The 15,365-nt window shown below is 36.8% G+C and overlaps 1 protein-coding gene across 1 annotated transcript in view; it reads left to right on the forward strand.

Moving 5' to 3' along the window:
* The window catches only part of CENPL (centromere protein L), a 43,794-nt gene that overhangs the window by 12,649 nt on the left and 15,780 nt on the right, over positions 1 to 15,365 (forward strand). The window contains exons 4-7 of the mRNA XM_033855106.2: positions 1,475 to 2,017; positions 4,005 to 5,791; positions 9,125 to 11,415; positions 13,128 to 13,369. Coding sequence (XP_033710997.1) covers positions 1,475 to 2,017; positions 4,005 to 4,076 — 615 coding nt within the window. The 3' untranslated portion in view covers positions 4,077 to 5,791; positions 9,125 to 11,415; positions 13,128 to 13,369. The remainder of the gene's footprint in view (positions 1 to 1,474; positions 2,018 to 4,004; positions 5,792 to 9,124; positions 11,416 to 13,127; positions 13,370 to 15,365) is intronic.

Raw genomic sequence — 15,365 nt, forward strand, 5'->3', positions numbered from 1 at the left:
TATATAATTTACAAATTTAAAGTTTGAGGGGTCAGTCAATCTGCTAGAAAATATAATCAAGATTCTAAAAGATCTGAATGGATTGACACAGTGGGCCAAATTGAAAGAGATTAATATTTTAATAGGAATAAGTTTACTGCCTCATTGTAAGTTGGGGGGGGATTTACCTATTAATAGCAAAAATGAGTATGTAGGGTTAATTTATGTAAAGCTGTCAACTAAACCAGAAAACTACTGTTAAGATTATATTAGTAGGAGTATAATCTAGGTTAAAGGTGGTGACAGTCCTGTAATCAGACCTTTTTGAAGTAATTATGTTCACTTATGAATGACTTCTTTGCCAAAGAATTTCAGAGAAGAGTGTCCAGATAGTGTGAGCACTTGAATGTATGTCATAGAAGGAATGGTTGAAGAAACTGGAGATGTTGACCGTAGCAGTATATATGATAAGGCTAATCAAATATTTGAAGGGCTTTTTATGTAGAAGAGAGATTAGATTAGATTTCATCTACATGCACGTAAGGAAGAAAGTAGGACCAGTGGTTGGAAACTGTAGGGCCTAACATATGAAAGAACATTTTAAGTGGATAGACAGAGCTCCCTTAGGAAATAGTGACGTCTTCCTCAGTGGAATAATTCAAGCACATTGGATTCGGTGACCTTTTACAGTCCCTTCTAAAGTTTTTTTTAAAAAATTATTTATTTATTTTTGGCTGCGTTGGGTCTTTGTTGCTGCGCGTGGGCTTTCTCTAGTTTTGGTGAGCGGGGGCTACCCTTCGTTGCGGTGCACAGGCTTCGCATTGCAGTGGCTTCTCTTGTTGCAGAGCTCTGGCTCTAGGCGCACGGGCTTCAGTAGTTGTGGCTTGTGGGCTCTAGAGTGCAGGCTCAGTAGTTTTGGCGCATGGGCTTAGTTGTTCCATAGCATGTGGGATCTTCCCGGATCAGCGCTCGAACCCATGTTCCCTGCATTGGCAGGCAGATTCTTAACCACTGCGCCACCAGGGAAGTCCCCTTCTAAAGTTGAGATTTTTGTTTTCCAGTTTTTTAAAGTCTTTGTTGAATTTGTTTTATGTTTTGGGTTTTTTGGCCAGGAGGCATGTGGGATCTTAGCTCCCTGACCAGGGATCAAACCTGCACCCCCTGCATTGGAAGACGAAGTTAAAGTTGAGATTTTGAGACTTTTTTTTTTCAGGGTACTGTACCTGGTTATACCATATTGGCACCCCTTTTTGCATTTTGGTTGCACCAAGGTCTTGCCATATACCATGTCTGTCCTAATAAAGAGTATTAGGAGAAAGGTCAGTTAACTTGATACACCCTAATAATGATCAGGGAGACTATTACCTCTGTGGTTTTTGGCAGGTAATACTACATATCTTCTTATTTTTAAATGTACTAATTAATGCTGAGAAGATGCACTTTAGGAGTAGATGTACTTTCGAATTTAATGAACCCGTTTGATTTTTCTTCATAGATTCTGTCAAAATCTCAATTGCCATCTGAGCACAGAGAAGGTAAAGTGTTGTGGACTGGTTGGTTCTGCTGTATATTTGGAGACAGTCTTCTGGAGACTGTTTCAGAAGATTTCACCTGTCTACCCTTATTCCTTGCAAATGGTGCAGAGACTAATACAGCCATAATTGGAACCTGGTTTCAGAAAACTTTTGACTGTTATTTCCGTCCCTTAGCAATCAATGCATTTAATCTTTCTTGGATGGCTGCTATGTGGACTGCATGCAAAATGGACCATTATATGGCTACTACTGAATTTCTTTGGTCTGTACCCTGTAGCCCTCAAAGTCTGGATATTTCTTATGCCATACATCCAGAAGACGCAAAAGCTTTGTGGGACAGTGTTCACAAAACACCTGGGGAAGTTACCCAGGAGGAAGTTGACTTATTCATGGACTGCCTGTATTCACATTTCCATAGACATTTCAAAATTCATTTATCAGCCACAAGATTGGTTCGTGTTTCAACATCTGTAGCTTCAGCACATACTGATGGAAAAATAAAGGTTAGTTGGAGCAAATCTAGTTAAGTAATTTTTCCTTATTGTTGCATAGTTTTCAAAATGTATGGCAATTGTATTTTCCACATTGACGAAACACTTTGGGATGTCTGCCAATTGATGACAGTAGAGAGATTTTATTTTATGCTTTATAAATGGTTTACTAAAAAGTCTTAAGCCTTCTATATGCAGCTTTATAGTGGAAGGATACTTACCATACACTGTGTGCCCATAGACTTTGGTAATAATATGACTTATTCTGTAGTAACTTTGAAATTTTCAGAATTTTCTTGTCAATTTTTAAATAATTATCAGAGTAACAGGATTTTGTGTGTTAGATAAGAAACTTATAGTAGAAACACAGAACTAAAATATCATCTTTATATTTTAGGCTTTTCTATCCCTACTGGGAAAGAAATAATAGAGACATTGTTTTAGTGTATATGAAGGCCTTATTAGGGAATGTATCAGAAATAAACTGAGAAAAAAAAAAAGAAAAAAACTGAGAGTAGGCACCTAAATATATTTAAGTGTATTATATTAATATATTTAAAATATATTAAAATACAGCCACAATAAACACTCGTGAATATTGGTCTTGTCACTGTGCTAGGAGTTTAACATACTTTAACTCTAATCTTTAGAGCAACCCTATAGTTAGGTGTTTCTATCTACATTTATTTTATTTTTAAAACAAGGAAGCTGAAGCCAAGATAGGTTTAAGTGACACATGCAAGATAGCTTAGTAAGAGGAAGAGTCAAGATTTAAACACTTAATCTCTTAGGTTCCAAGAAGTTCATACTCTATCTTATAAGCACTACTTTAATGCTTTTCAGACTGGAGGTCACAATGCAGCAGTAGGTTAGGAAGTAATTTGATGAGAAGAAACCAGCTTTAAAAAACAAAAGAAAAATAGAGTGGAAAATATAAAAATGAGAATATATAACATATACTAAGGATATACATTTGCTTGTACTGGGTCATGATGTTAAATTTATTTCTTACTATGGTTCACAGTAATAAATTTGAAATATTATATACTATTCCATCTTACTTTGACATTATAAAGAAATAAATTTACATTTTAGCACCTCAATTCAATTTCATGAAGTCCTTATATTTTAAAATTTTATTTCCATATTCTCACATTCTATTAATAAACTACATTTTAAAACTATTTTATATAATTGTTCTTATCCATCTATGAATGTAAGGGTGGCCCTGTTTTATCTGGCCTATTCTAAGGGCCTCTCGTAAGGATCTAAGACAGTAACTGTGGCTCCTAGGTTCAAATAATGCCATGATGAAGCTAACATTTATCAAGCACTAACTGTGCCAAGCATTATTAACCATTTACACATATTGTCCCATTTAGTTTTCACAACAACCTATTTGCATAGGTTGTAAAGAGGAAATTGTGGCACAGAGGATAAGTAGGCTCCTTCAAGATCACACAGCTAATAAGTGGAGTTGGAATTTAAACCCAGTCATCTGACTCAAAAGCTTATGCTTTTAACTGCAACACTGTACTGCCTCTCAAAAGTTTGAAATTAATGTATTAACCAGGTTTCTGCCTCTGCTTAGTTTCTACAAGACACTTTGGCATCATATATCCCTTTGAGAAGAAGGAAGGTATGGAACTCTTTCTAGAAAATGTAGATACTCAATTTGCATATAAGTCTAAGGGGTTCGTAGATACTCCTTCCTCTTTCTCTTTAGGCAGATATCTTACCCATGGAAGCCAGGATAAATAAGAACCCTAGTCTAATTCCATCTAAGTACCATTGACTAATAGTTGTAAATTTATTAAAGTCAGTCATCTTTATTAAGTAAAGTCTATTTGACTTAGAACAGCAATGGTTTGGGTTTATATTCATAGCTTAGCTTGTAGATATGGAATTTAAAATAAGCCTGGAATATTTATCAAATATCAAACTGCTTTGCTATAAGTAATTGTATTTTAATTTTAAATGTCTTTTTTTTTTTTTTCAGATTTTGTGTCATAAATACCTTATTGGAGTGTTGGCATATTTGACAGAACTGGCAATTTTTCAAATTGAGTGAGGCCTTGTGGGGACTATAAGTTATGGATTATATACCTTTTTCTCATTGACTATCTGCCTAATTGCTATGCTGAGGGGGACTGCAGGAGAAATGGGCATCTGTACATCTGTTTTCCTCACCGTGCCTTGGAGTTACCCAGATGAAAGCCAAGAAGGATCTAGAAGAACAAAGAAGGTGGTAGTGGATGAACCACAGCCAGGTGCTCGTGTAATATAGTCCTGGTCATCTGGGATGCCAGTCTGTAGAATATGCTGAGTTATTAATTTGTTGGCCATCTTTCTAAAAAATATATAATGTTTTATTATGTGAAAATTTTTAGGATTCAAATGAGATACCTCTAATATTGAATATTTCTGATTTGCATCTTTAAAACCTTTAATCCCTAATTTTAAGCATTTTAGACTTGTAGTCAGAGAGAATTTCTATGTTCTATAGACATTTTCCTAGCATCATTTTGCTGTAGAGAACCAGCAATCAAAATCCTCCCCAAAGGAAACTAAAGTTACTATACATTTTTTAAGCCACTAATATGCTTCTGTTTTTAATGCTGTTTAATTCTTATTGCAGTATTGAATTAAATATTCACTTTTAAAAGGAAGCCTTGTGTTTATCAGTGTTTTGGTGACAGATCTTTAATAAATATCTCAGGAATGGGAAGTCATAGGCTTTTTCTCTAGCACAAAGGTTACTCAACAACTGTATGGAATCATACAAATCGTAGAGTTGAAAGGCAGCTGTGAATCTTTTTTGAGGGCAGGAATTATATTATGTAATTTTCATGTCCCTAATTTTGTTTTAGCACAGTGCTTGCTAAATATCTGTAGATTAAGTGAATTAATTTTAACCAACTCTTACATTTTGCAGGTGAAAACTACAAAATTGCACAACTTAGATGTGCACAAGATGTTATATCTAAAACTCTTCTTTTTACTCACCGAGCAGAGGAAGATTTTGTTTTACTTTAGAAACAATGTTTTTTAAAATCTTCTTTGAAGGAAAATAACTATAATAGGCTGTGATTCAAAAACAAGGACTAACTTCTGGAATGGGGTATTATTTCACATATACTAGGCACAGCAGAAGTAGTGAAAAAAGCATGGGCTTTGGAATCAGCCATTGGAATGGACATTCATTGTCCTTTGGAATCAGACATTCATTCATTCAACTAAAATTAAGCTCCCACTGTCTACTCAGAATTGTATTGGGTAAAAAGAGATATAGTAGTGAAGATAAAAAAGATCCTTGTCTTGTGGAAATTATATTCTAGTAGAGGAAGGCAAAAGATAAATAATTTCAGATGGAGATAAATGCTATAAATAAGGCAGTGCAGTATGAAAAAGGGTGACTGGGATAGTGCCTACTTTATATACAGTTGTCAAAGAAGGTCTCTTTGAGGAAGTGACATTTGAGCTGAGTCCTGAATGACGAGAGGGAACCAGCTGTTTGAAGATCTGAGGAAGCATGTGCTAGGCAGGTGAAACTGCAAGAGCAAAGGCCTTGAGATAGGCAAGAGCAAGCTCTTATTTGAAGAGTAAAGGAAGTCTGTGTGGCTGGAGCATGGTAAGGGTGGAGTAGTATGAGATGAAACTAAAGAGATTGTGCAGGGACTTCCCTCATGGTCCAGTGGCTGAGACTCTGTGCTTCCATTGCAGGGTCGTGGGTTCGATCCCTGGTGAGGGAACGAAGATCCCACATGCCATGTGGCCAAAATAATAGTAAGTAAATAAATAAAATTAAATTAAAAAAAAAGACTGTGCAGCAGAGACTTCTTCCATCGTGATAAGTCTCCCAATTTCTGGCTGGGCGTGTGGTTGCCCAGAATAAAGATGACATTTTCTAGCATTTCTCATAGGTAGGTACAGTCATATGACTAAGTTCTGACCCAATGGCATAAAAATGCCAGTGTCATGTAGAGCTTCTAGAAATCTTGTTAATAAACAGTAGGCCTTTACCCCTTGCCCTTATTCTTCTTCCAATTTTGCTGTTTGGAACACATAAAATGACTGGTACTCCAGTTGCTCTTTTAGGTCACTGGGATAAGGGTCAGGTCCTAGGGACAGCAGAGCATGGCCTGGAAGGAGTTTGTGCCCTGAGGACTTCTTGAAGCTGAACTCCAGTGCCAACCGGGATGTTCTTCCTCCAGACTTATGTATCAAAGATGTAAACTTCTATCTTGTTTAAGCTATTGTTACTTTGGTTCTCTTGCTCATAGTCAAACCTAATGCTAACTGATACAGAGAGGAAGAATCCACATCATCTAAGTTTTTACAGGTACTATGAAGAGACTGGATTTTATTCTAAATGCAATGGGGAACCACTGAAGTTTTATGCAGAAGAGTTATATGATCCAATTTGTATCTTACAAGATTTTATAAGATATGATGGAGAATGAGTTGTAGATGGACAAGAGTGGAAAAGGGAAAACAGGTAAAATGTTGTTAGAAATGGTACAACCTCATGGAGAAGTTAGCAATATCTAACAAAATTATGTGTGATTTACCCTTTGACTAGTAATCCCACTTCTGGGATTCTATCCCCAAAATTCACTAGCAAAAATATAAAGTGAAGCAGAAACGAGGCTATTTATTCCAACAGTATTTGTAATAGCAAGACTAAAAACAATCCAAATGCTCATCAGAGAGGGATTGGTTGAATCAATTATGGTATAGCTGCACAGTGAACTACTACTGTGTAATTATAAAAGGGTTTGAGGAAGATATATAATATTGCCATGGAGTTCTCTCTAGGATATATTGTTATGTGAAAGAGCAAGATGAGGATAGAGTGTATAGTATGCTATCTTTTATGGAAGGAATGGGGGTGGAATATGAGTATGTGTGTATATTTCCCTACAAAATCAATGGAAGGATAAACCAAAAACTAGTAAAAGTGATTGCTAATGGAATGATGGGAACCAACTGTGTAGAGGGGACAGGAATGAAAGTTAGGACTCACCTGAATGTTCCTTGTTTATAGTTTGGAACCATATAAGTGTTTTATGTAATTATGAAACAAAATTAGATCAAAAAGAAAAAGCAATCCTTAAAAACTGAAAACAAATGAACCTAACTATATTATGTTCAGACCATAATCACACAAAGAATCGTTTTTAGTATCTCTAAATCCTTGTATTTTGACTGTATATCATCAGTGGGCTATATCCTAGGAAAAGAAGAGCAGCAAAGGAATCTTAAATTGCATTAAGTTATCTTATTTTTAATAATATTGGTATTGTTATTTTACCACTTTTCATAACAGGATAAAATATATGTGACTATAACAATGTTAGAAACCAAGATTTCTAACATTGTAAGAGAAAAATACAATTATAAAATCAAGTAAATTAAGTAGAAACTCTGTAATATTAACTTTGAATTGGAAATATCGGAATGAACTCATTTATTTTTGAAATGCAAATTTTAATTTTGATGAAGCCCAATCTGTCAAATTTTTCCTTTTGTTTCTTGTACTTTGGGTGTTGTATCTAAGAAATCATTGCTTAGTTCAAGGTCCTGAAGATTTACTCCTGTGTTTTCTTCTAAGCATTTTATAATTTTAGCTCTTAAATTTAGATCTGTAACCCATTTTGAGTTAATTTTTATGTATGGTGTGAGATAAGCATTCAGATTCATCATTTTGCATACAGATATTCATTTGTTCCAGCATCATTTACTGAAAAGGCTGTCTTTTTCCCATTGAATTGTCTGTTACCTTTCTTAAAAATCAGTGGCCATAGATGTTTGGGTTTATTTCTGGACTCAATTCTATTTCATTGATCTAAATGTCAGTCCTTACACCAGTACCACACTGTCTTGCTTACTGTAGCTTTGTACTGTGTTTTGAAATCAGGAAGGTGAGTCTTTCAGCTTTGTCCTTTTTTCAAGATTGTTTTGACTCCTCTTGATTTTTTGCATTTTCATAAGAATTTTAGGATCAGTTGGTCAATCTTTGTAAAAAAGCTGGGATTTTGATAGTGATTGCCTTGAATCTGTAGATCAATTTAGAGAGTATTGCCCTCATAATGATATTAAGTCTTCCAATCTATGAATGTGTGATATCTTTCCATTTATTTAAATCTTTCAAAATTTTCTTCAACAATGTTTTATTGTTTTCAGTGTCCAAGTTTTGCACTTTCTTTTGTTAAGTTTATTTCTGAATTGTTTTTTATGCTATTGAGAATGGAATTGTTTCCTTAATTTCATTTTTGGATTGTTTGTTGCTAGTGTATAGAAATATAATTGATTTTGTATATTGCTCTCGTATCCTATGATCTTGCTGAACTTGTTTATTCTAGTAGCTTTTTCAGTGAATGCTGTCAGATATTCTATATATAAGATTCATGCCATTGAAAAAAGACAGTTTTACTTCTTAATTTCAATCTGGATGCCTTTTAGTTCTTTTTCTTGCCAAATTGCCATGGCTAGAATTGCCAGTTCAATGGCTGGTAGAGGTAGTGAGAATGTACAGTCTTATCTTGCACTTGATCTTAGTGGGAAAGTATATTTCACCATTAAATATGCTGTTAGCTGTAGGATTTTCATAGATGTCCTTTATAAGGTTAAAGATGTTCTTTTCTATTCCTAATTTGTTGAAGGTTTTTTTTTTTTTTTGCGGTATGCGGGCTTCTCACTGTTGTGGCCTCTCCCATTGTGGAGCACAGGCTCCGGATGCGCAGGCTCAGTGGCCATGGCTCACGGGCCCAGCCGCTCCGCGGCATGTGGGATCCTCCCGAACCAGGGCATGGATCCACATCCCCTGCACCAGCAGGTGGACTCTCAACCACTGCGCCACCAGGGAAGCCCAGTTGAAGGTTTTTTTTTGGTTTTGTTTTTCTTTTCTTTTTTCGCCGCACAGCTTGTGGATTCTTAGTTCCCTGAGCAGGGGTTGAACCCAGGCCCTGGTAGTGAAAGTGTTGAGTCCTAACCACTGGACCGCCAGGGAACTCTCCTGAAGATTTTTATTATGAATAGATGTTGGATCTTGTTAAATTATTTTTCTGCATCTATTGGGATGATTCATGTTTTTTTTTTTTTTTTTTTTACTTAAAGCCACACCTTTCACTTCTGGCTTCTGCACGTAAGGAGCTTGGAAGTGGCCACTCTGTCCTAACAGGTAAAGAGATCAACAGATGGAAAAATCAACTATTCTTGGGTCTGTAAGAAAGGGGAGGACACAGAACAAACTGCTGCCTCCATGATTGGAGAGACAAACAGGCCAATATGGGGAATCATGGCTTACAGGAGCAGTGGCTCATGAGCAGAAACCACTGCAGGAACCAGTGCCAGGGTTGGAAAACATGAATTACAATTGATGAATTGCTGGAGGCTCAGTGTGGATAAACCTGAGAATTAAGAACTCCAGGGGAACCTGGTCATAGGGGAGCCCTCACATTATTGTGAGATTTACCTCCAGGAGCTCAACCAGGTTCCTACAGTAAATATCAGAGAAAAATTCTCATGCTTCTGGTAGAGGGGAGGGAAAAAGAACAATTTTGAAATATACCAGAGCAGTTGGTTTTTCTTAACAAAGTCTGCCCTTAGGGGAGATTAGTTATGCAGAGCCTAACTGACCTGGGGAAAGGGAAATATCTAACACTAGCCTGCTCTAGCTATTCTGTCCACCTAAGTGGGGAGAAAAAACTGAGAAACTCTTGTGAAGTTCACAGTCCATAGGCATAGGCTCACTAAAAGCCTGAGACCTAATCATAGGACTACAGAGCCCTTCTCTTCTCCCCATACCTCACTACCCCCTTACTAAAAGCCTATTTACAGCAGTTTTTTTTACCTGGTTCATCATGTCTGGCTATCAAGAAAAAAATTACAAGGCATATCAGAAGGCAAAAAAACCCCCCAAAAAACCAATTTGAAGGAACACATCAAGCAAGCATCAGAGCAAGACATGGCAGATGTTAGGATTATCAAACTGGGAATTTAAAATAACTATGATTAATATGTTAAGGGATCCAATGGATAAAGTATTTCCATGCAAGAACAGATGGGCAGTGTAAGCAGAGAAATGGAAATCCTAAGAAAGAACCAAAAAGAAATGCTAAAGATAAAAAATACTGTAACAGTAATGAAGAATGCCTCTGGGGACATCCTGGTGGCTCAGTGGTTAAGAATCCGCCTCCCAATGCAGGGGACACAGGTTTGATCCCTGGTCCAGGAAGATCCTACATGCTGCAGAGCAACTAAGCCCATGCGCCACAACTACTGAGCCTGCGCGCCTTAGAGCCCGTGCTCTGCAATAAGAGAAGCCACCGCAATGAGAAGCCCACGCACGGCAAAGAAGAGTAGCCCCTGCTTGCTGCAACTAGAGAAAACCTGTGCGCAGCAACAAAGACCCAACGTAGCCAAAAAGAAAAAAAAAAAGAATGCCTTTGGTGGGCTTATTAGTAGATGACACAGCTGAGGAAAGAATCTCTGAGCTAGAAAATATATCAATAGAATCCTTGAAAACCAAGAGAGCAAAGATTGAAGAAAGAAACCCAAACAAACCAATAGCCAAGGTCTGTGGGACAACTGCAAAAGGTATAACATACAGTTGACTCTGAACAACATGGGTTTGAACTATGCTGGTTCACTTATACACAGATTTCTTTCAATAGTAAATACTATAGTACTATGTGATCCAAGTTTGGTTGAATCTGTAGATGTGGAACTGCAGATACAGAGGAACCATGGATATGGAGGAATTGTGTGTATGGAGGGCCAACTGTAATTATATATGGATTTTCGACTGTGTGGAGGGTTGGTGCCCCTAACCTGTGTTCAAGATTCAACTGTTAACACACAATGAGAATACCAGGAGAGAGAAAGTAACAGAAGAAGTATTGGAAACAATAATGACTGAGAATTTCTTCAAATTAATGCCAGACACCAAACCACAGATCAAGGGAGCTTAGAGAACTCCAAGCAGGATAAAAAAAACAAACAACAAAAAAAACAAAAAACTGTATTGAGGCATATAATATTCAATCTACAGAAAGTCAAAGATAAGGAAAAAATCCTGAAAGAAGCTAGAGGGAAGAAAACACCTTACGTATAGAGTAACAAAGATAAGAATTACATCTGACTTCTCCTCAGAAACTGTGCAAGCAAGAAGACTGTGGAGTGTTAAAAAAAAAAACCCAGCAACCTAGAATTCTGTGAAATTATCTTTCAAAAGTGAAGGAAACACAAATATTTTCCTGGACAAGTGAAAGTTGGAATTTGTCATCAGTAGAACTTCCTTGCAAGAAATGTTAAAAGAAGTTCTTCAGAGAGAAGGAAAATAATATATGTCAGAAACTTGGATCTGTATGAAGTAATGAAGAACATCAAAGAAGGAATAAGTGAAGGTAAAGTAAAAAGTTTTATTTTTCTTATTCTTAATTGATATAACATGACAGTTCAAAATAATACAATATTTGATTATGTATGCTTATATATAATATACATAAGTATGTGTTTATATATAAATATATTACATAATATATACATATAAACATGTATTTATATGTGTCTATATATAAGTGAAATGTATGACAACAATGATACAAGGGACATAATGGGCTGTCCAGGTATTACATATGTCCTTAAGAAGTATTTCTAAATATTATTTAATTTGAATATCTTTATAGAGAAATGTAAGTTTGACTGCTTCTTTTACAATGGGGTGATATACACATATACATAGAATAGAGACTACAGAGACTAGAGAAGAATTTCCAAAAATGATTGAGCAAAGGAACAAAAAAGCAATTTAACCAAATGAGTAAATGGAAGGACAGGAAAAAAGCAAACTCCAAGGTATAATTGTAAACATAAAAAAAATGATAATTAGGGAAATTTTAATATGGACTGGGTATTAGGTGATGTTAAGGAATTGTTAATTTTATCAGATGTGATAGTGTTATTATAAGTAGACCTTATATGTAAAAATTAAATATTCAAGTGTGAGTGAAATAACATGGTGCCTGGGATTTGCTTTAAAATACTCCAGTGATGGTGGGAGAAGTGAGAGTGGGAAGGAATAGATAAAACAAGATTAGCAAAGTATTAGCAAAAGTTGAAGCTAGATGGTGGGTACATGGGCATTTGTGGATTTGTTATATTCTTTTTTTTCATGTATTTGCTTCTCCCAGAGTGAGAGATGAGAGGGAGAGAAAGGCACCCAATATGAAAGCAGGGTCTCATAACCTAATCTGGAAGTGACATACCATCACTTTTGTAGCATACAATTAGACTCACAGACCAGACCAACCTTACCGCAGTGCAAGAGAGGATTACACAGAGATCAGAAGGCAGGGATCACTAGGGGCATCTTGGAACCTAGCCACCACACCCACACAGAAAAAAAGACTTGGGGAATAAACATCAGAAAAGAAAGCTAAGAGAGGAAACTATTGGCAATGAGGTCCTTTATGATGGTACCTGCCGGCTGCCTGCTTCTCCTGTCTAATTTCTGGACACTTGCCTTTTTTCATTTTATTCTCCTGATAAACCAAACTGCTTTGATTTCCCCAAACAGTCCATTTTGTCTCACTGACTTTATTCTGTATATCTTGCACATGCTACTCTGTCTGGAATGTCCTTTCCACTCTTGCTACTTAGCAAAACTACTCTGTCTTTCAAACCTTTTTCAGCCATAACTTCCTTTCTGATCACTCTTCCAGTCTATACCCCGCCAGACTATTTATTTATTTATTTGGCTGCGCCAGGTCTTACTTGCAGCATGCAGATTCTTAATTGTGGCATGCGGGATCTAGTTCCCTGACCAGGGATCTATATCTATCATCCATCTATCTATCTATCTATCTATCTATCTATCTATCTATCTATCAATCATCATCTATCATCAAGCTAGATAGCTAGCTAGCTAATTTTTAAAATATTTATTCATTTATTTATTTGGCTGTGCTGGGTCTCAGTTGCCACGTGTAGGATCTTTAGTTGCAGCATGTGGGACCTAGTTCCCTGACCAGGGGTCGAACCCGGGCCCCCTGCATTGGGAGCACAGAGTCTTAACACTGGACCACCAGGGAAGTCCCTATCTATCTATTTATTATAGGAACTGTTGCATGCAGTTCTGGAAGCTGAGCAGTCCCACAGTCTGCCTCTGCAAGCTGGAGAACGAGGAAAGACAGCAGTATAATGCAGTCCAAGTCTGAAGGCCTGAGAACTAGGAGCTCTGATGGTTGAGGGCAGGAAAAGATGGACATCCCAGCTCAAGAAGAGTGAGAGAATTCTGCCATCTTTTCCTCTTTTGTTCCATATGGCCTCAAACAGATTGGATGATGTCTGCCCATATTGGTGAGTGTGGAAATCTACTCAGTCTACTGAATCAAATGCTAAGATCTTCTAGAAACATCTTCACAGACACACCAAGAAAAAATGTTTTACCAGCTATCTGGGCATCCTTTAGGCAAGTCAACTTGACACATAAAATTAACTACCACAGTGGTCCATACAACTTTCACAAAATTCTCATTTTCTCTTGAAAGCTAGAATTTTATCGTTGATGATAAAATGCAGTCAGTTGTTTTCCTTGAAGTGACAGCCTCACTGTGTTCATTTTCCACAAAATGTTCACCACCACCTGAGTCTGAATAACTTTGTCTCTCAGTCATTCTTTCAAAAAGAAGTGGCTTGTTCAGCTTGCAACTCAAAACAATCACACAAAGATTTTTCTTGTGACAATCACTCTTTCGGTATGCAGCAGCAATATTTCATATATCTAAGGGTTGAGATATCTTAGGTGAAATTGACTTTTTTTTTTGAACTGTAAGTGGATGGTGGTGAATATTATAACTAGTAGTACAGTTTGGTGCCACTGCCTTGAACTGTGCGAACACCTCAGCAACTTTATCTACCATTGTTTTTGCATCAAAAGTGCAAATGTCATCACAGTAAAAAAAAAAAAAAAAGGCAAAAAACTTCCTAGGATAATTAAGGAAAAAGCTTTGACTCATGGATACTCTGAAAGAATCTTGAGTACTTCAGGGTTCACTTTGAGAGCCACTAATCAAACTCAAAGTTTGAAACTGTAAGCTTTTTTTCTTTTTTAATGTCTTTATTGGAGTATAATTGCTTTACAATGGTGTATTAGTTTCTGCTTTATAACAAAGTGAATCAGCTATATGTATACATATATCCCCATATCTCCTCCTTCTTGCATCTCCCTCCCTCCACCCTCCCTATCCCACCCCTCTAGGTGGTCACAAAGCATCGAGCTGATCTCCCTGTGCTATGCAACTGCTTCCCACTAGCTATTTTACATTTGGTAGTATATATATGTCCATGCCACTCTCTCACTTCGTCCCAGCTAACTCTTCCCCCTCCCCATGTCCTCGAATCTATTCCCTACATCTGCATCTTTATTCCTGTCCTGTCCCTACGTTCTTCAGAACCTTTTTTTTCTTTTTTTTTCAGATTCCATATATATGTGTTAGCATACGGTATTTTTCTCTTTCTGACTTACTTCACTCTGTATGACAGTCTTTAGGTCCATCCACTGCACTACAAATAACTCAATTTCATTCTTTTTATGGCTGAGTAATAATCCATTGTATATATGTGCCACATCTTCTTTCTCCATTCATCTGTTGATGGACACTCAGGTTGCTTCCATGTCCTGGCTATTGTAAATAGAGCTGCAATGAACATTGTGGTACATGACTCTTTTTGAATTATGGTTTTCTCAGGGTATATGACCAGTAGTGGGATTGCTGGGTCGTATGGTAGTTCTATTTTTAGTTTTTTAAGGAACCTCCATGCTGTTCTCCATAGTGGCTGTATCAATTTACATTCCCACTAACAGTGCAAGAGGGTTCCCTTTGCTCCACACCCTCTCCAGGATTCATTGTTTGTAGATTTTGTGGTGATGTCCATTCTGACTGGTGTGAGGTGATACCTCATTGTAGTTTTGATTTGCATTTCTCTAATGATTAGTGATGTTGAGCATCCTTTCATGTGTTTGTTGGCAATCTGTATATCTTCTTTGGAGAAATGTCTATTTAGGTCTTCTGCCCATTTTTGGATTGGGTTGTTTGTTTTTTTGATATTCAGCTGCAAGAGCTGCTTGTAAATTTTGGAGATTAATCCTTTGTCAGTTGCTTCATTTGCAAATATTTTCTCCCATTCTGAGGGTTGTCTTTTTGTCTTGTTTATGGTTTCCTTTGCTGTGCAAAAGCTTTTAAGTTTTATTAGGTCCCTTTTGTTTATTTTTGTTTTTATTTCCATTTCTCTAGGAGGTGGGTCAACAAGGATCTTGCTGTGATTTATGTCCTAGAGTGTTCTGCCTATGTTT

Source organism: Tursiops truncatus, chromosome 1 (assembly GCF_011762595.2).
Source record: "Tursiops truncatus isolate mTurTru1 chromosome 1, mTurTru1.mat.Y, whole genome shotgun sequence".
Classification (NCBI taxonomy): Eukaryota; Metazoa; Chordata; class Mammalia; order Artiodactyla; family Delphinidae; genus Tursiops; species Tursiops truncatus.